The 25,347-nt window shown below is 35.9% G+C and overlaps 1 protein-coding gene across 4 annotated transcripts in view; it reads left to right on the plus strand.

The window, feature by feature from the left end:
- Window positions 1-25,347, plus strand: part of MICU3 (mitochondrial calcium uptake family member 3) — a 53,886-nt gene that overhangs the window by 10,738 nt on the left and 17,801 nt on the right. For all 4 annotated transcript variants that reach the window (XR_009728072.1, XM_061370975.1, XM_061370964.1 and 1 more), the window contains exons 2-9: window positions 1,192-1,345; window positions 5,303-5,334; window positions 6,156-6,234; window positions 11,883-11,930; window positions 13,340-13,422; window positions 18,208-18,279; window positions 19,566-19,604; window positions 22,780-22,875. Coding sequence is in view for 3 of the 4 variants with exons in the window: in XM_061370975.1 (XP_061226959.1) it covers window positions 1,192-1,345; window positions 5,303-5,334; window positions 6,156-6,234; window positions 11,883-11,930; window positions 13,340-13,422; window positions 18,208-18,279; window positions 19,566-19,604; window positions 22,780-22,875 (603 nt within the window). In the remaining variant the exon portion in view is untranslated. The remainder of the gene's footprint in view (window positions 1-1,191; window positions 1,346-5,302; window positions 5,335-6,155; window positions 6,235-11,882; window positions 11,931-13,339; window positions 13,423-18,207; window positions 18,280-19,565; window positions 19,605-22,779; window positions 22,876-25,347) is intronic.

Genomic DNA, 25,347 nt, shown 5'->3' on the forward strand with positions numbered 1-25,347 from the left:
ACATTTCCATTCGTAGTTGAGGACTCATGTCTTAGTGTACAGAATTGGAGACATCTCCCAACTTATCTTTGTGTTTATATGCCTCTCTGAAACAAAATGTATTTACCTGTTTTACTAGTTGTTAAAAGAAAACATGAACATTAGTTAAACCAAGTGCTACTGATTGCATTTTCTTAGTTTGACACCTGAAGAATTCAGGGATTCTGTATGAAATGACAGAAGCAGTGAGAACAGTGGTAACTTGGGGTATTTCATAGGTAAGATGAAATTCCTATTTTAGCATACTGGGAGGAGTTAGCTATGTCATTGTTTTACCTTTTATGAAACAGTTTGTGAAAGATTTATACTTTTAATTTCTGAAAAAAAAAACTTCAAGATACTTATATTTTTTTCAGGATGCTGATTCCACTGAGTTGTTTGCCTTGTTACGGGCTAAGAAAGGTTTTGCATAGTGGTAACATATTTTCTGTTAGAAGGTTGGACAGTGTAACACAGAGATGTAATAATTTAGAACACTTACAGTTTTGTACTACTAAGTTTACATGTAAATCAGCTGGATGGTAAACATACCAGACTCCTGACATCTATAAGCTCTCATGAGGTGTGAAATTACTGCCATATGGTACTTCTGCAACTCTGGAGTGCTTTTCTCTTCTCTCCCCCAAGTACGGTAGCTTTAATTGCACTGGACACTTGATACAGTTGTATTCATAGAAGATTTACATTGGGGTATATTATGAGGTGTCTTGCCTTAGTATTGTCAACAGCTGTGCTCTACATTAAGAAGCAATATAAAAAATGTTATTCCATTCTCTTATGGAAATGTCAGAGAACTAAATAATTTTAGCAGAGTTGTTTAAAGTTTGACTGCCTAAGTTTCGTGGATTTCCTTGAGTCAAAGTTGCCCCTTCTATGATTCAAGAGCCTAAGTTCTCTCTTTTTCTTCTTCCTTTTTAATTTTTGTGATCTTGGGTAGTGTCAGCAATTTGAATATGTAAAGATTGATTGCAAAAATTGTAGAAGACTGAAAATGATAGCAGTGAAATCCTGATTGGTGTTTCAGCTCTCACCATACAAATGTATTTGGATGCATGGACCTTATATTTACAGTTTCTTTATGGTGAATGGCAGTAGAAATTGTAAAACAAAACTTTTTTTGCACATTAAAATTGTCTCCTTCTTTCTTTCAAGGTTACAGAAAATAGATCAGACCTTGAAGATTTGGAGCTTTATGCAACTCCTCGGGAGCAACGGTTTCGCAGGTTTGCCAGTTTAGAATTTGAAGGACAGCTATATATGACTCCATATGACTTCATTCAGGCTGTCACAAGTGATGAGCCCAAACGTAAGCAGGAATTTTATATTGATTAAATTGCTAGGGAAAATGCCAGTGGTGTCTGTTATTTTTTTCCATTTGCTTTTGATTACTACTTCTGTTTCTGATTGTGGTAAAAAGATACTGCATCTTCCAGAGTTTTGTTTTTAATGGTATCCCCAAGTGCATGCAGTCAATATCCTGATTGTTATTAGATTGCGAACATCTGTATACTTGTCATTATTTAAATGTTCTTGTCTTAGAAGTCACAGGTAGCTCAACAGGCATGAAAGACAAGAAGTTCATTTGTACCATTCGCACTGACACAGGTCCTTTTTTTTTTTTTCCTGAGCAGGTCAGTATACCTGTAAAACTCTTTCTCCTCCTCTTTGTAGTTTCTGTGTAAATAGGCAAGATATGAGTTCCCTAAATAATTTAGGATAATTTTATTTTGCGATTTTTGCCATCTTAAATTGTTACCTGCTATCATGTTGGGATTTTTTGCCCTACAGAGATTTTACAACCATATCACATCTTTCTAAATAACATGCTTTGACTAAAAGTTTCAGTCCCCCAGGGGATCCACTTTCTATGCTTAGAAGTTGCCAGAGTTAAGCATATGTGTTAATTAAATTAATGAAAAATAAACTCTCAACTTTAATTCACTTATTGTAAAATGTTTGCTTTAAGTATCAAAGAGTGACTAAATAGTAAGGTGATGTATTTCTGATCTAGTTTGATTTCCTGGCCCTCAGGCTTGCAGTGCATTGATAGCAGCACACAACTTCTGGGGAAAGTGAATGTCTTTGCTCAGGTGTGACATGTATAATAACTTACCTTAAGTCTTTTTTTCCTAAAGTCTATACCACAAAGCTAGTATAGAGAACAGTCAAAAGCAGCTAAGACAGTCAATGGAGATCTTAAAGCTGTGCACAGATGTTAGATTTTTTTCTCTTTGTTCTCTTAACAGTAACAAAACAAGAGGAAAGAATTCAGCTGTGGCACATCAGTTGTCAAAACTTCTGTAACTTTTGAGTAAAGATATAATCTCATTGTAACAATAAAGACAGAAGCTTAGATGGTGAAAACTTGGAAAACTTTGAAACTCTTAACCAGAAAGCAGATCTTCAGTCTCTTTTTTTAGCTCTGCAGTTAAAAGGGAGGAAGCAGTTTCCTTATCACAGAAGTTAATACAAATACACATCAGCATTTTACATGTACTTCCTCTGCCTAGATGTCCAAGTCCTCCTTTTTTTGTTAATATGGGGTTTAGTTCCACCACATATGGTTGTGAAGCATTTGTGACATATACTGGACATCAGTTAAACATTTCGGTTTAACTGAATTTCATGACAGTTTGATTGGCTTGAACATACTGTATGTATGATTTGCTATTAAGATTTTCCCATGCTGAAGAAATTTATGTTTCCTGCTTGCTGACAGCAGGTATTCAGACTTAAAAACAAAACCAAACCAAAAAACGTTAAGCTTGCAAGGACAATCTGTTCAACTTATGCCAGAAGTGAAGAAATCTGGAGTTAAACAGTTAGGCAGCCTTCTGAGTGTAGCAGATCTTTTATGTACCAAAATCCTTCCTGTGCATACAGTTAGTCTTTGAGACTGGAAGCAAAACTAACCTGGATGTCCTTTAGTTTTATAGACTAGTATCAGAGTTTACATGACTGAGATAGTTATTTTGAGGGATAGTGTAAGAGGCTGTAACTAAGTAGAAGTGGATGACTTCATTATAGTGGAAGTCATATTGTATGGGACATTTGGAAGAAGGCTGACAAGTAGGAAATAATAGATGAAGTAGATGACCTGCAGATTACCAGTTCGAGCTTTTGATCTCCAACTATGTTAATTTTAACCTTTGTATTGCAGCTTTGCCAAAGAACTGCTTTGTCTGTTTTGGGCAAGTCTTAATTTTCTGCCTTACTCTGTTGAAAGTAGTAAGTTTAAGGAAGCTATTTTTCTGAGTAAAAGAATTCATTCTAAACATCTTATTTTGTATTTTTTGGATCATTTTGTAAATAAGCTGCAAGTTGTAAATAATGGAGTCCATTCAGGCTGACACAGTAGAGCATCTGTATTTTGCAGGAAAAAAAAAAAAAGAACATTCACCTGGGGGGTTTTTTGTGGATGAAGACTAGAAAGGTCTTGAGTTTTGTCAAAAAAGCAAAAATGCCCTTTGAAGAGTAATAATAGTAGCTCTTTATGGCTTTTTAGAAAAGCTAATAATACTAGACCTGAATGAGATTTGTGATGGAGTGAATGCGTCTATTGTGGTTGATTTACTTTGGAAATCTTGTAAACCCTACAAAAGTCAAGAGGGTGTTCACTTCCTTTTTTGATTAAACACTAATACTGTAAGGGTGTATTTTCTTTTATAAAACATAACTTTTGTCTACAGATGGTTATTATAAAAAGAGATATATAATAAATGCTGTAATTAATTTGCTGATGATTTTTTAGTGCAGGCTTTCATTTTGGAAAATCCAATAGTTTTAGCAGTCATGCTTCATACATTTTTATCATCTCTATATATGTTTATATATTTAGAAAGCCAGTTAAGAGAAGAGGAAATGTATTTTGTTCCCTTTAGCTCTAACTGTAGTAATTTAGAGTAATTCTGAACTGTAAGATAAATTTTCACTTGCTTGTCCAGAAAGAAAATCTATCTATCATGTATGCGACTGGGAAATTATCTAATTGGAAAGTTATTCTGCAAGTTTTTTATGGTAGGCATAAACATATATAAATTTGTATGGCAGATGATGTTGTTGGGGAGGTGGGGGAAGTATTTAATATTTTGAAACAAGACTTTAATTGATGTTAAAAAATTGAACTGAAAACTACATGAAAATCTGCTAGCTCATGTTATGATGTTGCTTGATGTAATTTCACCATAGTTAGAGTAGGATCTGTGGACAGTCTTGGTACTAATCTTTACCGAGATGTAAAGCTAAAATTTCACTAAGTTTCTAACCATGAACTAATGATGGACTATATTGAGTAGCTTCTGTATTGTGGTAGTTACTTCATGGAGCATGGAGTTCATAAAGAAGGGATTTCTAATGCCAGAGTGGTTTGCTCTATAAAATGAGCCTTTACAAACCAAAAAGTTACGGATTTGACCACACACTATGCAACTTTTTTACCTTTGTGAATTCTGATATTCATAGTGCTTTATCTTAATATTGAACCTGTGCACATTTGTCTTGAGTATGACGATGAACCTCTTGGATACTTGTAGACAACCGTTGTCAAATGCAAGTATCTTTGCTCCTGGAGTCTATCATGTAAGGCATTAGGAAAAAAGGCATACGCTCAGTTTTACTCATCAGTTTTCAGTGTTAACAAGCAGTTCCAGTTCTGAACTGGGGGCCCTCTTCAGCTCCTCTGTTAAGACTACTAACAAAACAGTGAGCCTGACAGAGGCTGGAAGAGGAAGCATGAATCTGAGTTATTAAAAATGGCCAAAGGGAGTCTTGGCACCTGCTGTAGTTTCAAAGATTATTTTTCTTGTATTTGCTTTAAAAGGCACAAGTAGTCCCTGAAGCAAGAGGCAGAATCCAGATCTCCCTACAATCTGCTGTGTAATACTGCTGCTACTGCTGCTACTAAATAATTAATTTCATAATATTGATAACAGTGGTTAACATGAATGCTTTGTATTTCCTGTTTAATCTTTTAATGGTGTATTTTGGAGGTAGAAAGTATTTTTTTCTCACTGAACTCTGGTTCAGTGGATTAAAAACTATACATCTGAATTGGTTCTTTAAAGTTAGGAGTTTATGTATGTATTAAACTAATTATTTCTTAAATACAAAGGAGAATATTTTGGAATGAGGTCAAGTATTACTCTCATGCGTAGGGAAAATAGCTCTTTGGCTGGAAAACACAGTATAGATGAAGTCCAATTTTTATGGCACCACATTGGCATAACTAAATTCTGTGCAATCATAATTTTGTCTTCTGTTGCAGGTGCTAAAAAGTGGCGATCCCTTTCAAAGCAGGTAGGAAATAATTCCTGTACTGTCTTAAAACCATAGATTTCGATACATTTACTCTCTTTCATGCAGTAACTTAGAGTCACAGGAGAAGTAAGGGACTCTTTTAGTTTATTTTGTTTTTAAGAGAGAAAGAGACTTTTAATTTCTGAATTTTTGTCACTTCAGAGTCAGCTGAGTGCAGAATCTCAGATACTTGATCAGCTGTGCCTGTTGTGGTGGATTTACTGACTTTCTCAAGCCTCTGTCAGTTCCTTCCTCAGCCCGCATCTGACTTTTCTTTAGTGTCACAAGTATAACAGGTGTATGAAAAACTGCTGTTTAAGTGCCTCTCACATTTTTTATTATTTTTTTTTTTTTTACTTTTGTGCAACTGCAAAAAGACTGTCATTATCCCTGTATTTTAAGTAAAGTACATTCATATTCATGGATGAAGTTTGCTTTAGTTCAGGCTGAGTGTTTTAAAAGAACAGTTGCTTGGAACTTGTATGAAAACCTTACTGAAATCCAGGGCGACTTATCCTTGGCTTCAGTGAATATGAGCAGTGGTGAGTAATTTCAGCAGCAAATCCGTTACATGTCTCTCTCCAACTCTGCAAACAGTATTCATGCAGATGAATATTTCTTGTAAGAATCATGTGTGCAAAATTTATGTATGTGCTTGAGTACTTCCAGAGTCATTGTGGTAAACTGAAGTTAAATTAACTGGCAGATTTGCATGCAGTTCCTTGTCTTTTATACTGATTCCTAGTATTTGCTCATAATTTGTTAACTGTTTCATCAAATGTTTATATACCTACTTTTATCTTTTTTAAATCTTATTTTAGGAGCTGAATCAGATCCTCATGGAGACACCACCAGTTTGGAAAGGATCATCCAAGCTTTTTCGTAACCTTAATGAGAAAGGTAAGGGTTAGTAATTCATTTTCCTGAACCAAATTATCACTTGTATTAATTTACTGTGGCTGAAGTGATGTTATAATCTGAGTCACATCTTTAACAAGATAAAAAGCATTTGTTGCTTTCCACATTTTACAGCATAGAAAAGTGTTCTTTAGTCTCTACAATGTTTTAATCATTCCATCTTTCAGCTAGGCTCTTCAAGTGAGTTGGTATTGTAGATTTTGTTAAACTGATGTTTGAATGTTTCAAATTCAGTTCATTGTAGCAAAGAATGATCTATAGACCATAGGTAAAATATTCTAATGAAGGCACTATCTCTTTACTTTTTTTAATAGGCTCGGTGATATGATTATTTTTAAAGACAGTAATGATATATCACTAAATAAGCATTTTCTTCACAAAGAGACAGTTTCCGAAATGCTATATATCCCTTCAGATTCTGCAGATAAGGGCTTTGATAGCTTTTAAAACACACATTATTGGTAAATGAAGATGCACGAGCCACTTCTGGTCTCTCTTTTTTCTTTTTCTTTTTTTTTATGATGGCTTGCATGCAGACATTTGAAAGCTATTTGTGATACATAATCCACGTATTCCTTTGCTTATATTCAGAATGGCAAAGGTCTGGCGGAGCATTTAAAAATATTTTAAAAGGCAGCTGCAAGTAATTGCTATGAAATAAAGGTGGTTTAGGAATGCTTAAAATAAGCATGCCAGCAACAAAATTCCAAATTCGTGTGTGTAATTGATGAATCTATTTTAAGCGTGGCTCAAATTTACTGACGAAGTAAGTATGCATGTCAGAGAAGTATCGCAAGTTTGAAACTAGTACATGGAGGTGCTTGCTTTTTTCCTCTGAGTCTGCAGCCAGAACTCCAGAGATGCAGAATCTGGCACATCATTGCACTGTATTTTCTTGTTATTTCCTTGCTCTAGGCTGCTCTCTATATAGTCAGAACAGCTGACTTCTGAAATACTAGTTACATAAAAATTCAGCTTCAGAATCTGTTACACCAGTATGTTATCAGTGAGAAAAACACAACCCTGTATGGGCATAGTAAGTATGTAATAAAATGTCTGCAGTGTGCAGCCTTAATTCAGCAATATCTTACTTCAGTTTTCTGCCAGTGAAATTCTACAGAAGTTGGTGGAATCAGAGGACACAAAAGTGGCTTCATAATCTGGTAAAATCAGTAATAAGCTTTAGCAGTTCCATAGCTTTTCAACATCCTTTATAAAAAAGTTAGTTCTGTTATCCCTGTGTATAGTTAATAGAAGAAAAGATGATGGGTCTTATGACTGACAAGTTCATTCAGTAAGCTAGTGAAAGGAATGGGAATAGGATTTAGGTCTCCTTAATCCTTAATTAGTGAGGGTTTTTTTTATGTATTAGTTTACTAATTTTTCTTTAAAATGTGCACATTTTAATATGAAGAAAGTAGCAAAAGCCTATGTCCATTTATTTTGCTGTAGTTTGATTTAAATCAGATGAACCACACAGATTTATGCAGTCGTTAAGTTTTATTTTTATGTTTTACTCTAGAGTGACCTCCCTCTCTTCTTTTTTAGTGTAAGCTTCTTTTTCCATTCAGTGTCATTTCAGAATTTTTCTCCCTTAACACTTACAGCAATCAACCAGAACTCTCTGCAGCCACAATATACCAGTACAAACAAAAGAAGAGCATGCTTTCAAGGCCTTTTATATTGCTTTCTCAGTAGTACCTGAGGGACTGCTTAACACACACACTTTCGTCCCCTGTTTTACAACAAAGAAGGTGTCATCAAACAAACAAAAATACATATTTACATGTATTGACTGGCTATTAAAGAACTCTTTACATCACTGGATGAGAACCTTTGAGATATTTGATTTCTTGATAGCTGCTTGTCCAAACAGATTCAAGCAGGGCTTTGAAAACTAATTTGTGCAAGCTTCTGTATAAAATCAAGAAGAGAAAGCATAGAACATGTCTACTTAAATGCCTGCATTTAATCTTTGCTAACCTTCAGTGTGGAGTTATGTGTAAATTGAGGAAAAGAGTAGGTGATATTAACAATAATTAGTAGCCTTCCTAACTAGATCTACTCGCAGTACTATAATCTTGATTTTAAATACTTAAATTTGCTATTCCATCAAAAGGTGGGAAAAATTTTACTTTTTTTATGAATGGAGTGATAGTTGGATGGGCAGTGTTTCAGCTAGTAAAGGTTGAGGGTTAAAGATCTCTCTGGTTGGCTATTTTTTCTTTTGTGTTTGAGGATAGGCAGCCTGATTCTCTTGAAGGTCCTCCTCTTTCAGGACAGTTGCTTCTGGGGAGGAGTATTGAAGTATCATTGAAGATTTGGAGAGGCATTTGGAAATCTGGACAGATCCAAGAGAAATATAGCTGAGATTTTCATATCTCAGCTATTCAAGAGGGCAGAGAGTCCCTCCTGAATATTATTACAGTACAGATTTAATTTAGAACTTTTGGTGCTGTAAATAACAGTAGAAGATGCCAAAGTATCTTACTTTAGCAGTGTTGGAAATGCTGATGTTAAATGTGTTCAATAAATGTAAAATATACATTAATGATAGAATGCTTTGAGTCTAATTGTACAGGGTTTTCAGTGAAAAAAAGATCAGATGACTTTACATGCTTTGTTACATATTCATTTAAGTCAGATTTTAAAATATATTTAAACATCCAAAGATGTGGCTGTTTATAGGAAAGCGTTTGCACCTGACTTGGACTGAAATCAAGGAAACAGCCAGCGACTTTTGAAAATCCCAGTTGATAGACATCTTTACTCTCAGGCATCTAATTACTTTGTTTTTACTCTTTTGAAATAGTCTACTATTGTGGACTGACTTAACACTTTTAGTTTTGGAGGACAGACAGAGTCAATTGGTTAGAAATCAAGAACCAGTTTTGCTAGTTCAGCCTCAAAGATCATTACATCTAAAGGCTTTTGGGAAAGCTGCAAGTCACTGTTCTCAGTTCTTACTGAACTGTAAGATGCTTCTCTTTATTGGTACTATGGGCATTCTGCAAGGTTATCACTATACCCCACAGCTAGAAAATCAGAAATACAGGTTGTGATACCAGACATGCTATTTGGATATTGACTTCATCTCTAAATTTTTCCTTAATCACTGCTGGAGAGAAAAGGAAGTGCCATTCCACACTTTGATTGCCTTCTGGCATTTAAAGAAAGGGTAAAAGCTTAGAATGTACTCCTTAAATTCCTTCTGAACATAGAAGAAGGGATAGTACATGTGTCTCTGACAGGCTTTAAAAATATTGAATAAAATTTATGCTTTCATTTAGTATGAGTTTTAATATAAACTTCATGTAATTATTGTGAAAATGTTCATAGAAGGACAACTCAAAATCTGTGCTTTCATAAGTAACATGAAGCTAAGATTTCAATTAATACAGGGCATGCACTTAGGAAACATGTATTAAAGTCAAGATTTGTATTCAGATAGTACATACTGGGGGGAGCACTATTAATGTTCTCATAGGAAGAATACAGGGATGTTGTCTGGGAAGCTCGGGACCAGGTTAGGAAAGCTAAGGCCCAGTTAGAATTAAACTTGGCTAGGGATGTGAAAGATAACAGGAAGGGATTCTATAGGTACATTGCAAATAAAAGAGTAGGGACAGCATGGGCCCCTTCCAGATGCTATTGGGAGAACTGGCTACCCTAGATTTGGAGGAGGCTGAGGTTCTGAATGACTTCTTTGCCTTAGTCTTCACTGGCAAATGCTCTGACCGCACTACCCAAGTCTTGGAAGGCAGATGCAGGGACTGTGAGAATGAAGACCTTGGGCCCCCTGTAGGAGAGAATCTGGTTCAAGACCATCTTAAGAACCTGAACGTGCACAAGTCCATGGGACCTGATGAAATCCTTCTGCAGGTCCTGAAGGAGCTGGCAAGTGAAATTACTAAGCCACTGTCCATCATATTTAAAAAATCATGGCAGTCAGGTGAAGTTCCTGACAACTGGAAAAAGGGAAAGATAACCCCCATTTTCAAGAAGGGGAAAGTGGATGACCCAGAGAATTACTGACCAGTCAGTCTCACCTCTGTGCCTGGCAAAATCTTGGAGCAGATTCTCCTGGAAGGCATGCTAAGGCACATGAAAATCAACAAGGTGCTTGGTGACAGCCAGCATGGCTTCACTAAGGGGAAATCCTGCCTGACCAATTTGGTGGCCTCCTATGATGGGGCTACAGAACTGATGGACAGGGGTAGAGCGGTTGATGTCATCTACCTGGACTTGGGCAAAGCATTTGACACTGTTCCACCTGACATCCTTGTCTCTAAATTGGGGAGACATCAATTTGATAGGTGGACCACTCAGTGGATAAGGAACTGGCTGGATGGCCACATGCAAAGAGTTGTGGTCAGTGGCTCAATGGAGACAAGTAATGGCTGGAGACCAGTAACGAGTGGTGTCCCTCAGGGATCGGTGTTGGGACCGGTCTTGTTTAACATCTTCGTCGCTGACATGGACAGTGGGATTGAGCACACCCTCAGCAAGTTTGTCGATGACACCAAGCTGTGTGGTTCAGTTGATACGCTGGAGGGAAGGAATGCCATCCAGAGGGACCTTGACACGCTTGTGAGGTGGGCTGATGCCAACCTCATGAAGTTTAACCATGCCAAGTGCAAGGTCCTACACCTGGGTCGGAGCAATCCCAGGCACAGCTACAGGCTGGGCAGAGAAGAGATTCAGAGCAGCCTTGCAGAGAAGGACTTGGGGGTGCTGGTCAATGAGAAAATGAACATGAGCTGACTTCAGTGTGTGCTTGCAGCCCAGAAAGCCAACCGTATCCTGGTCTGCATCAAAAGGAACATGACCTGCAAGTCGAAGGAGGTGATCCTGCCCCTCTGATCTGTGCTTGTGAGACCTCACCTGGAGTATTGTGTGCAGTTCTGGTGTCCTCAACATAAAAAGGACATGGAACTGTTGGAACAAGTCCAGAGGAGGGCCACAAGGATGATCAGGGGACTGGAGCACCTCCCATATGAAGACAGGCTGAGAAAGTTGGGGCTGTTCAGCCTGGAGAAGAGAAGGCTGCGTGGAGACCTCATAGCAGCCTTCCAGTATCTGAAGGGGGGCTATAAGGGTGCTGGGGATGGACTCTTCATTAGGGACTGTAGTGACAGGACAAGGGGTAATGGGTTAAAACTTACACAGGGAAAGTTTAGATTGGATATAAGGAAGAAGTTCTTTACTGTAAGGGTGGTGAGGCACTGGAATGGGTTGCCCAAGGAAGTTGTAAATGCTCCATTCCTGGCGATGTTCAAGGTGAGGTTGGACCGAGCCTTGGGTGGTACGGTTTAGTGTGAGGTATCCCTGCCCATGGCAGGGGGGTTCAAACTTGATGATCTTAAGGTCCTTTCCAACCCTAACTAGTCTATGATTCTACAGTCAGTGTATTCCTCCCCTAAAATAGTCGATCCCAAAGATAAACCTCCTACCCCATAGATCAGTATTTTAGACAACTCATTGACCAGCTTGGATACAGTCACGTGTACATGACTGTGAATATGCATATGCAACAGAAATTGTTCTTCTTATACGTAGATTTAATATTTTCAAGTTGGATGTGAAGACAAGGCAAAACTAATATGGCATAACTTTTTTTTTGTCTTCAGGTGTGATATCTTACACAGAATATTTATTCCTCTTATGTATTTTAACAAGTAAGTATTTTTGGAAGTGAAAAAAACAACCAAACAAAAAACCACAAACAAAACCAAAAGCTTTCTTGTAAATTTACAAGTTCTGCATGCGTTGTATGTTATAATACTCTTTCCTTTCCCCTCTCCTGCATGTCATGCATCTCTGTGTCCATTTGAACCTCTCCTGTCCTACTGGAATCTTGTGTCACATTTTATTTAAGGGCTTTATTACCTCGAACACCTTTTACTGAGGTGAACGCCTTTACTGATGAGGTAGTTGAGCCATACGCTTCAGCCAAGGTCGAGTTAAGAGCTTAAGTTTATTTTCTTCTTTGAAATTCTGATAGAAATTCTAGCTGAAGTTCATAAAGGATACTGAGTAAAGGGAGAAGAGCAAGATACACATTATTACAGGGTTCTTTCACCTATTAGTCCATAATGGGTGACATCAGTGAGACCGATAAAATACAAAATCTGCCAGACTGAAGTACATGTTTATTTATGTTAGAAAATGCTAACAGAATTGAATACATATTCTTCTACCACTCATAAAACCAAAGTAGAGTAACTTAAACGAAGCCTGATATAGACTATGTTTTGGTTTTTAAAGAGGTGTTTTTTGGAAGGAGCAAAGTGTTTCACTTCTATTCTGTTTGTATGTAATTAAAATACTTTTATAGAATTCATGTTTTTTTTCTCCAGACATGTTCTGGGTTCTTACTATGAATCAGAGCAGGAACTTGACCTTGAACCCTTACAATCTAACTGTTGATCGATGGATGTTCTTCCATAGTTTCCTTGTTATCTTTACTAACTTCTGGGCATTATTCATCCACATTGCAAATCACTGAGTATCACCAAAATGTTGCCTGAAGCTTCACTTACAGTTAACCTTCAAAATCCCCCTATTTCAGAAATAATTCAAAATTCAAGCCTAATTTTAAATTTCAGGGACTCTAGGCTTGTAAACAAGAAAATTCTGTGTCTTTTTCAGCACATCATTTCTTGACCGGAAGTTGCATCTTGTACCTTTTTTTTGCAAAAATTTTAGTGTCTTTTAGAATGCTGTGTTTTCACAGGGAATTTGTTTTCTACAAATGTGTGTTCTGTAGCATAAAAGGGACTCTAGTTGTGAGCTAACACTCTTAAGTCCCCAACCGGGCACTGCTGTGTGATATTTTTTTTAATATTTCATTTTCTATTTGTACTGTCTGTTTCCCCTAATCTAGGAATTTGTGAGCATGCCTTCTGTTTTCATAGTATGGATAATGCTGTTTTACAGATGTTATTGTTTTACTATATACACAAATGTATTAATTCAGATCAGTTGAGGATATGGCAGTTATAAACAGAATCCAAATAATTTCTTGGAGTTTTATATTTGATTTCTTTCCAAGCAAATAATTTAATAGGGAATTTTTTTTTGGCAGAGCCACATGCAGGTTTTAGAATTGCTTTCAACATGTTTGATACTGACGGCAATGAGATGGTGGACAAAAAGGAATTCTTAGTGGTACGTATATTTTCTGTCTTTGAATATTTTTATTTACTTTTGAAATTCATTTTTCTGAATCATGAGAACACGGTCTGTTCGCTGAATGTAGTTGTTTGTGTCTTATTTAATGCAAATGGAAAATGTAAATTGTAAACAGTAGCTCCTTATTACAGTGCACAGGTGAGTTGTATAAAATTTCTGAAGCTTAATTCCAGTTTTATTCTGGATCTTTTTAATTGCTACTGTATTCACAGGTAATTAGCCTATTAAAGTAATATTGTTGTATCAGTGGTCAGAAGAAGAATTTAATTACCATAATGGTGAAGGGACATGCCAAAGAATCTTTTCCTGGGAGACCACTTCACTTTGTCATTCATTTTGCATATAAACCCAGGTGACCTGAAAATATTGACTGACGTAATGTGGCACTATCACCTGTTTTGGACAAAATTTTTAATGAAATAAAACATACTGTGTATATATATATATCTCCATCCCATGAAATCCATATGCTGAAGCAATTTGTTCATTGATTTCTTTTTAAGGAGAAAATTCCTGATAGCAAAATTGATTTTGAGCTCAGTAATTTTCATGTGTGTAGGAACAGTTGGCAGGACATCTAGAATTTGGCAGTAGTTTCATTACACCCATGGTTTTGTTAATTACAAATCTGAATTACAGTATTTTTCAGACTAGAGCTTTACTCAGTTTATTGCTTTGAAAAAGCAATTCTGTAAATTTTTATTGCTAGTTATTTAATCAGAGAGTTTGTTTTTCTTCTGGCTAGAAATCTGAACAGTCATAAAAGGTACATAATTTGAAAGAAGAATTGGCTTATTTCCCATCATTGAGATTTGTGCATTAAGAATAATTCGTCACTTGACAGAAAATCTTCAAAAAATCTTAAATGACCCACTATAATTTGATTTTTATCATGATAAATCTGATAATTGCATCTTAAAGTTCTGATACTTCATCATTTTCATGGTGATAGGATCCACTAACTACAGAAGAATCATGTTTGCACTGACAAGTATAAAATTAAAAAGCCTTGGAACAAGAGGGCTATTTCAGGTTTATGTTAATGTCATTTATTTTCTGATTAAAAAAAGAAAAAGGGAGAATAGTTAATGCCATTTTAAACTAATGTCACTGATGAAGTAAAAAATTGGTAATTTTTTAAAAAATCATGAAATGCCGAAGATCACCCACTCATCACTGGGGCTTCTGATTTTACGACACCTACATGGTTTTACGTTAACAAACTCCACAATGCAGTATAAATCAGAGTTTTCTAAATTGGTAATATCCATACACAGCAGATGTCTGGGATTACTCAGTTATGGCAAAAACATAGTTTTTGACATTTTCAAAATTATCATTTAAGATTTTGTGGTTAGTGGCTTAGACAAGCTTTCTGAAGACTGCACAAGGCCTTTATTTTCTACTGAACAAGTACAGGTGATTGATAGAATAAAAATATTTGTAAGAATTTAATCAGATGTTTGTAAAAAATGTGTTTGCAGAAGTCAGCAGTTCTTCATACTTTTTTTTGGTGTAGTTTAATTTTTAAATGAATACAGTGAAACATGAGAAAAAGCCCACTACCTTCCTGAAGAACAAGAATGAAGCAAAACATAAAGATGAAACAGACACATGGAACGGATTTCAGTTTCAGACCATGGTTTACCTAAAATGAAGACATCCTAATTTCTTGTGTGCTGTTTCTTAATTGTTTTCAAGTCAACTTACAAGGTTTGATTCATATAAGCTATGCTAACCTAAAGAAAAGGGAAACAAACTGAACTTCCCTCTATTTTTCTTTTCACAAAAGTGATTTCTGAGATCTTGCAAATTGTGGCATGCTGGTAATTTTTTGTATTCCAGTATTAAACATGCACATCTTTCTAATTGTTAGTTCCTGACAGCCATCTCTTCCAGTTGAGGGAAAAAGCCAGCAAACATCGGATTACATTACAGTAGCTAAATGGGAGGAAATTGAAGCGGGAGGCTTTGTCTTTCAGAAGCTGATGCTGAAAATTAAATAAGTATATAAGGCAGGGAAGCAAGGACACCAGTTAACAGTGGATATTTCGTCTTTCTAATGATACTTCTATAGTCCTCTTCACATCTTGATTTTTATTTGTTCTTTGCCATGGTTCCTGATAAAAACTTATTTTTATTATTCTTTTTCTTTACCAGTCTTGGTGGATAGAAGAAAGCAGAATTTTCAAACATTAGATACAGTGTTCCCACCTATTATTGTATTTAACAGATTTGTATAAATTAAACCTGATCCTAAATGCTTGATTACCGTGTCAGTGACCCTTCACAAATGACATCAAAACGTGTAAGTCAGAATGTTAGATCTAAAGTGAGAAAGACTAAAATAAGTAGGTACATAGATAATGTCTGCGTAAATAAAAGTAAATATGAAAACAAAAGTGGATTCAGTGATGCTGCAGCTGTGATAGACCTGGCCCCAGAACATGCATTTGGCATCTCTGCTTTGCCTGCATGTACATCATCTTCTGTGCACCTGGTAGCAGGACATTCTTTAAGTGTTGCCATTTGAATTATATCAAACATTTGAGGTATATTTCTCCATTGATTACAGTCATAGAATTGGAAGTATAGCTAATACTATTCAGTTTTGCAAATGAAGAGACTTTGAAGATAATTGTGTAGGGATCACATGCATTTCTTGAAGAGTATGTGTAGTGAAGAGTTGAAAAAACACTTAATTTTTCTGGATAACAGCTTTAGTGGTCTTGTAAACTAATTCCATGATGTTTGTTCTTTCTTCTTTGCTTATGTCATAGGGTGGAGGTCAGGGAACAGAAGGCTTGTGTTACCTTGTTACAGGAGATCTTGGCTTTGCTGCTTTCAGCAGTCAATTTCATTATCCTCTTTCAAACAATGTTTCTATGAAAGTACTCCTAGATCCTTTTTGCATTCACTTTTCTACTCACTGGTATCCTATAGCACTTCTTCTGAACAAAAGATCCATTTCCAGAAGTTTAGCAAGTGCTTTAATGATGAATGCAACAGAATCCTACTCCCTTTGCCTCTGTGGCAGGGGAAATGCATCCAAGGATGCACTGCTTTCTACTGATCTTTTTTGGTTTTTCAATTGCTGCCACTCTTCTCTCCTACTTGATGGCTTGTCACTTCACTTTTCACAAGGTATTTTCTTTCTACTTCTCTCTCTTCATTTGCTTTTCTTTTTTCCACACAGTTTAGGGTTGCAAGCAGTGTAATACTCTAGACCATCCAGCTAAATGTCCTATTGTGACTCTTGTCGGCATAGGTTATGGTAATTTGTGACTGCAGATTTGCAAAAAAAATGAGAAAAAACATAACAAGGTCTGTAAATTGATCCCATACTCAAAAACATATACACACAATATTCTGCTCTGTTCTGGAAAGAGACAATTGCAGAACACAGTAGTCAATTTTGGAAATTCATAAAACATTATTTATAAATTCATTTGCTATTTAATCACTAAACACTGTTCATTTATTTGAGTGGTATTACACCCCTGCAGTAGACCTTGCTGAACCCTTTGTCTGAGTAATCTGCCTTCCCTGAAATGCAGTATTCTGAAATTCAGTTTGATAAATTTGCTTGTAGAATTTATCACACACACCCTGTCTTTCACATTCTGATCCCTGGGGAGCTCTGTGTCTGTGTCACTACAGTATCAGGTTTTTATCAGACTTGTGGTAGGTAAAATCAGGACTTTGCAGCAGCTGCCACAGTTCTGTCTGTATGCCATGATGTTTGGTTCTGAAAATACCATATTCTAGATAGAAAGATTATTTTTTTTTTTAGCCACATCATTTATTCTTTTTTCATTCCACTTTCAGATTACCAAATGCTGCAAGTGACAGTACGATATTTTCATGTGCAGGTTTTGAAAGCTGAAGTTTGTTGGTAGAGATATAGGTGGCATCTTGTATATTTAATACTGATCTGTCTTGCAGTAAAAAGTAAGCATTGTGACACTTTTTTTCTAATTGTTTGGGAATATTCGCAAGTATTACTATAAATAAAAATAGCTAAATAAAACAGGTACTTAAAGGAACAGACCACTGTTTGGAAGACTTTATAATTTCAAAAAAATAAGTATGCTCAAGAATCTGTGTGTTTTAGATCTGGTATTTGAGGTTTTCTCAGAAGTCATGTTTAAAGCTCTTAAAGTAGAGAAAGTTGTGAAAGGGGTATTTTACAAGACCTGAAGGTATTCTTTGAACAGACTTGAAAAAAAAAAAAGGTACTTGATAAATTATTCTTGAGTAGTAGTTTGTTGCTGCTGAAAGGGAATGTTTCACCCCCACCAGGTGCTTCCACTCCTCCCTTGTGCCAGCAGAAGTAAGAACTGATCTGGCTGGAAACAATATGAAAAAAAGATCGATCCATCTGACTACATAGCCACACAGACACTAATTTGTAGCTGACAAGAAAGGATGTGCCTCGAAGTGATGAAAAAGACTGGAACTTCCCCTTTTAGTATAGGCTTGATTAGCTAAAAAGTAAAGCTAAATAGGGTATTATTAATATAGTGCTCCCGAATAGAATTATTATACCTTGTGGAGAGAACATTTCCTTTTTCCTTTCTGTGTAATGGTTAAGGTCAAAGGAGGAACATGAAGGCATTAATATGAACAATAAAGCACCACTAAAACACTGATATTTTAATTACAGTTTGTAATGTTCCTCACAATCAATTATTGTTATTCACGTGAAATAGCCTAAAAACTGAGTGTGAACAAAATGTGGGGTTTTGGTTTTTTTTTCAGCTACAAGAAATTTTCAGGAAAAAAAATGAGAAGAGAGAAAGAAAAGGAGATGAAGAAAAACGTGCAATGCTGGTAAGTAAGAATAGTAACAGCTGGTAGGTGGTTTTCTGGATTTTTTTTAATTGATATAGGATGAAATTGCATATTTCATTAATCACTTTTTTTTTTCAAACAGTAAATTCATAAAATAAAAAGCATGATATTATATATATATATATATAGGAAAAAAGCAATGTTTAGCCCCAACTGCAGTTATTTAAAAAATCCCTATCTGAGTGGTCTATAGAAAGGAAAAATTAGTATTTTAATAGTGTATTACATATTATGACAGCAGGATTGATTCCATCTGGACTCTATAAATTTAGGGAAAAGTGAACAGTAATGACCCAGTGTTATTGTCTATGACACTGAGAGATCTCAGTGGCAAGACCAAATTATACTCCTGCTCATAACTAACTGAAGCTGTTCATGTAGACATACTGATCCTGATGCTAAAATAGCTGATGAAATACTGCAAGTGAACTTAGATTTTATATTCAGGTTTACTTTTTTTTTTTTTTACTAAATATTGATTATGACCAATGAAAAACGTTTCTAGCTAAATATTGGATACTCGTGTAACGTCAAATTTGCATTTTTTATATGCAAAAGAAAAGGTAAGTCAGACAAGTCTGTGGTGGTTTGTCTGGAGGATGGCATAAGTAGCAGAAACTTGTTTTACTGTTGGATAGGTAAAAACAGGGACAAGTCCCTGTCACTCACAGCAGAATAAAACATGTTTGTTTGCAATTTGGATATGTATGGCAAAAATTCTCTATCACAAGAAAGTTTTTGTCATACATGCAAAGCTTCTCATAGTGCCCATTATCTGAAACCATAGGTGCTTGATCTCAGGTCCTTGTCGTGAAGCCTAGGAACTTTGCATTTCAAGAATTAACTACTTTTCAAACCTTCCCTGAGCATAAAAAGGGATCTTTTCTTCCCAGGCAGAGAGACCTGTCCTTCTCAGTTTTTCAAAACTGTAGGTCAGCTGTTGAGTCTTTCACACACTTTATTCTGAACAAAGGAAACTTACACCTAAAGGAAGAGCTTTAGGCAAAAGTAAGGATTGTAAAGTGGAACCTTTCTCCTGAGAGTAATCTCTGCAACTCTGTACTTCTCTTGAAATTTTGAAGAATAAGATTAAAGAACCATTTTTTTCTTCACTGTAATCTTAAAAACAAACGAATCTAGTAATATATCAAGTTATGCTTGTCTTAACCTATTCTGTTGTCTTTTTTTTTTTTTTTCCTCCCCTCTTCTTTTGGCATCATTCTGACATGTGATACTTGGTTTGGCCCATGTTTGCTGTATGTCAGCGTCTTCAGCTGTATGGATATCATACTTCTACTAACAGTGTATGTACTCTAATTATTTTTAATGTATGCAGTCTTCACCAGTGAGGTGAAATAGTCTGCTATAAGAAAATTAACTGTATTTGTCTTTTTCATCAAGTAAATTACTTCTGCTAATCAGTAAAAATGTGATGGATCTTTACTTGCATAAAAGATAGTGCATGCTTGTTGCATGCATTCTGAAACAGGCAAGCGTACTCGGAGGAAAGGTTGCTCTATTTATATAAAATGAAGGAAACGTTATTTTGAAGGGAAAGGACAAAATGTGTCTTAAGAAATCATTGACTTGTTTTTAACAAATGTGTGTAATTTAAGTCGTTCTGCATGAGTCATTTAATCCAGTTCTCTCTTGTCTCCTTGTGTATAATGTGAAATAATAATTAGTCAAATGAATCCTTCACCTCTCACTTCCTCCCCCTGCCAAAGAAGAAACTAGAAGAGAGCTTTTATATTTTTGTGCTTCACTTGGAAAACAAACAAATAAGAACTTTCACTGCTGGACTAGAATAGGATTTACAGAAAATGGTCCCTGTATTACACAGGTGATGGTAAACTTAACTTTCAGTCAGTTTTGAGGAGTGGGAGAGAGAATCTGCAAGAGACAGATCTTCTGGGTTTTTTAATGTCTTCATCATGATCTGATTAATGTTTGGATCACAGCAGAAGTCAAACTGGTGGAAAAAAAAAAGATGATATTTGAAGTGAGGGGAGGGAGCCTTTGAGAACTAGACAACTAGTGAAGTTCCAATTTTAAAGTCTGTTTCTCTATATAAGTATTCACAGGAATGCACAGATTTATTTCATGTGAAGTTAGCTCCTACAGTTTGGGCAGTATGCAGGAAGGAAGTCTGTTGAATGAAAAGGTGCGGTGGCATGATGTAGATGCTGCAGTGTTGTGAGAATAATGTAGGGAATGTAAGGCCTTATGAGTCAATGGATTTTCGATCAGGCTTCACTGCAGTGAAGGATGCTGTAGAGTGATTGCCATATTCCTGTGATGCCTCCTTTTTTAAAATGAAACCAAACTAGTTAGGCTTTCGTACTCATATAATATTTTTAAGCCTTAGTAAGCAGTCTCCTTCTAGACTCCAGCCATATCCAGACTCATTATCAAAATGATGCTCAGGTGTGCACCGTGCTTTTCTGCCCTCATGCAACCTGAATGGAGGTCACCGTGTAAAGGAGAGTCAGATGTATAAGAAATCACAGTATCTGACAAATACCCCAGTCCAGAAAATTGATTATTTTGGGTTTCTGTTTCTCCTACTCCTATTCTGTTTCTCCTTTCTCCTACTGAAACAAGAAGTGTAGCAGCATTTTCAGTTTGCCTTGTTGTCCTGGGGAGTTGAGGATACTCAGGACCAAGGAGATGCAGCCCTAAAATGTTTGGGATAGTCCAGAGTGTTGAGCCCTCCTGCTCACTTAATCCTTCAAAACAATTCTAATTTTTTGAGAAGTGTCAAGGCCTAGTCTATAAGCCATAGAGTGCATACAGCGACATTTTAAATGGGTTAAATATTTCTGTATTTTTATTTGTATAGGTTAATTCTTTCAAGTCATGTTCTGGGGCATATTGCAGCTGTGTGTTGAGGCTACTTCAGCATGTATTGCATGACTTTCCTCTAGCCAAATGCTAACCAGAACATGGTAATTATGATGAGATGCATGTAAGGTAAATAAAATGTGCACACTTGTAAATACTAATTCCACTGGATAAAGTAAATTCCAGTAAGAGAACCAGTTCAGTGAACACTTAAAATAGATAATTACAGAATTGTATGCAGAAAAGAATGAGGTTTTGTTTATTCACATGACTCAATAAAACATCAAAGTGTAAGAAGGAAACTGCTAAGGACTTAACCCTGCACACACTGAAGTAAACAAATTATATGAGTTTAGCAGTTTAGGACTGAGTGGAGTTATGTATGAGAATAGTATGGCCATGATGTAGGAACTGTTACTCCAAAATAAGAGAAAGATGCGTAAAACCAGAATTTTTCAAAAAGGAAACAAACATATAATATACAGTAAGCATGGATATAATTCGTGGTAGTTTGTCATGTTTCTTTGATAACAGTTTACAGAAAGCTGAATTGAATTGGTTAGTGGAGGAAGTACGTAATAGAACTTGCAGAAGCACTACATAAAATGTTGACGTAATGTAGAATACATAGAGACAATAAACCTTAAAGTCTGTACCATATTCTTTATGATAACAGTGTGGGTTTATACGTCACACAGCAGCATAGATCTTCTAAGAGAGCAGTGTGTGCCGAGTCAAAAAGAAAGAAGTTTTTATTTGTAGTTAGAAGATTAAACTCATTCTGCATTTGTTTTGCTTGCCCAGATGGGTGTGAGTGGGGAGCCCTGAAAGTAGGAGACCTAGTTTAGATTACCTTGTGGAGGGAAAGGAGAAAGTTCATTCAGTTGCAATAACCCTAACCAAGTTCAAATAGCCTTCTACTGTCTTTAGGGTCATGTTCCCTAGGTTTGGGGGGTGGGGAGGAACGTGTTGCATAGTCTGCCAAGACTAATTTCAAGATAAAGGAAGGTCTGTTTTAATAGGGGAGGATTTTTCAGGCTTTCAAAAAGGAAACATTTCAGAGCAAAATGTAAGCGTATTTTACTTGGAGAGATTAATCACGTTTTCTATTTAAACAAGGTAAGTTTGATCATCAGATGTGCATAGTGTTTTCTGTATGTTTCAGTTGAAGTTGGACTTACGAGACTTGTTTTTTCTCTTTCTTGATTGGTGCAAGTATGTCCTGATTATTGGATGAAGGCAGTTTTAGATAGCTAGCTGTATTGTAATATTTATATTTTGAACAATGAGAAATTTTGTAAGTACATAAATAAATGTTTTTGGGGGGGCAACACAGAATTGCTTAAAAAACCAAGAGCAAAATACTGAATTTAAATGGATGTTTTCTCTAATTTTGTTCAGGAAAGTGGAGTGTGGTGATACTTTTTTCACAGCCAGGTTATGAGTAATAAGCAAATAGCTGTAACAGACCAGTGTTCTTTTAATTTATAAAGTGTCGTTTAACTGGATAGAAATTTCTCTGTGTAGAAGCAAAGGAAGCAAGCCATGCTATTGAAGATCAGTTTTAAAGTCTGTAAATGGTTGTTTTATTGTTTGTTGGTTTTCAAACAATTGTGCTTCTTGAAACTTCTGCAGGTCCTTAAAACAGAAGGAGAGGACCTTGTTCCCAGAAGCTATTGGGATACTTTGAGACGTAGCACAAGCCAAGCACTCTTTTCGGACCTTGCGGAGGTATAAGCCAACCTCTGTCTCTGGTCCATAAACACACTGCTATTTTATTTATTTATGTTCTGATTATTTTACTGGTTTATGCACTTTGCTTCTTCTCTTCCTTTTAATTATTTAAAAAACAGAACCAAAACCAAACCAACACTGAAAGTTTTAAGATGAAATAAATTTGGTTCCATGCAGTGGGAATAATAGAAAATTGTAATTTCCAAGTAAAAGCCAGGTTACCTCTTGAAAGACTTGGAAGATCAAATCCTCTTCAGTCCTTACTGTACGAAGCATTTGCTAACATTAGCAGTGACGATATTTCACAGTTGGAGAAGTAATTCAGGAAAACTTAGTCATTTAGGCTTGGTCCTAAATGACAACTTTAATGAGAGTTGAAGCCCTCTAAGCATTTCATTTTTTCAGGTCCTTAATGTGCTTATCTTCACAAAAACAGTATCACACAAAGATTGCTTTAATTGTTGGATCAAACAAGGAATGTTGTAAGTTATATTAGTTAATCTTTTTTAATATAATGCGCTTGTTATGGAGGACTAGCAATATCACTGAGCTGGCAAATAAATTTACATAGTGCTTTAAATTCTAGTAAGATTCTTGTTTCATGAATCTGCTTTCAGATAATTGAGACATTTATTTCCATTGATCATTTAAGTGGGTCAGAAAACTAGATCATTTAAGCTTTACTATGCCCATACAGTCAGGGTGCTTGCTCTGCTGGTTGTGGCATTAAAGGGCATAGAGGAGCTCCCCACTGACTCTGATCTCAAGTCCCATGGTTCATAAGCAGGATCATAATGAGAAAAGAACAAGAAACTGAAACGGACCTCCAGGATAAAGTGATCTCTTTTTTTGCTTCATAAGCAATGTGTGCTCCTCATTAAAAGTAATTAGTGTTTTGTCCCTGCTGTTCCTCTGCAGAAGCTATTGAATAACCTTAGGATTTGGATGGACTTTTTCTAATTTCCAGGTTAAATTTGCTCATAGTACCTTTGTACCAGTCTGTTGTCCCTTAATTTTCATAGGGCTTTTTCTTCTTTAGTGTTAATCTTCTTACTCATGGTTGTATTTATAAGTGCAGTCATAGCCCTCAGTTTCAATTATCATAGGATAAACACAACAAGGTTTTTGGTTTTTCTCTTACGGTAGAACCTGTATTTCCCAGGTATCAAATAGGCCTTCTCTGTACCTCTCTCAGCTTGAGTCCATTTGCTTTTGAACAAAACAAAATGTAGTGTTACAGAATTCAGTTTTATCCTATTTGTAGCAATACTCACAGTAATAATACCCTCATAGTAATCTTGCAATAAAGCCTTTCTTTCCTTGCTTTTCAATTGATGAGGTCCTGTATTAGTCCAGTTATTAGTCCTTATTTCTTCCACTATATTTTAAAACCCAGAAAATCAGCATTCTTGTCTAGTCAGATATAGACGAGAAAGCAGGCCACTTTTTTCATTAACTATTTAAGGAGCTTGAGGAACTGAGTTTTCTGAATTAACTGTTGTTTTAATATACAATTAGCTGGCATGGATTCAGTCCCAAGTATCGATGGACTCAAGTTCAGTAATTTCTACACATCTTTAATTTAAAGAGAGAGGTTTTTTACATCTGGTGCCTTAGACTAGTATCTGTAACTACAGTATAATTGAAGCTTAGCAGCAGCTATACTAAACATTGATTAAAATTGGTCTGCAAAATGTATAAAGGGTCTCGCTGCTCATCATTTTATCGAGAAAAATCATGTCCTGCGTTTGCTCCATTGACGATTTCCCACTTCTTTCCATAATCATCTTTTATTTTGCTTGGGTTAAGGTTGCGCCAACTGGCTTTCATCCATATTCTTGTCTCTCCTAGGTACTTTAACTACTAAGTAATATTATAGCCATCTGTACTAAGAAAGTGGCATAAAGCTAGGTGACACTGGCATCTGTGTTGTTTCATAGCCTTTTGAGAAGGCCTTGTGTAAATTGAAAAGGAAAGTAAATAAGGTTCCTTGTTGTGGGAGTCAACTTAATAAGGTCTCTGCTCTTTATTCATCACATGCATTTTCTTTCTAGGACAGCTTACAGTACTGTTTTGCCTATTCCTAATTTGCAGCTACACCATCCTGTTGGAATATGCCAGTTATCACTGAATTCAGTTTGTGGGTTTATTCTGAGATTTCTAAATGAAACTGGGAATCAGTACAGTCATTATGACTATTGAAAAAGTTAGGGGTTTGAAGCAAGAAGTCTCTTGTTAATTCAAAGCATAATATGCATACTTCATTTTCAGAATTTGTTGCTACAAGTGGACCATCCCTCATGAGAATAATTTAGTTTTAATCAGTTCTCTTTAATTGAAAGCTTGAAATTATTTTTGCAGAATATTAAAATAGATTTACTGCTCTTCAAGTTACAAAATTGAGAGGAAAAGATGTTGCCATTATGCAGCAAGCCAATAATGTGACCAAAACACTTTTCTCTCCTGTTT

The sequence above is a fragment of the Neopsephotus bourkii genome, unplaced genomic scaffold (assembly GCF_033783945.1).
Source record: "Neopsephotus bourkii isolate Nb327-2 ecotype Australia unplaced genomic scaffold, CSIRO-AGI_Nbou_v1 NB_168, whole genome shotgun sequence".
In the NCBI taxonomy this organism is placed as follows: Eukaryota; Metazoa; Chordata; class Aves; order Psittaciformes; family Psittacidae; genus Neopsephotus; species Neopsephotus bourkii.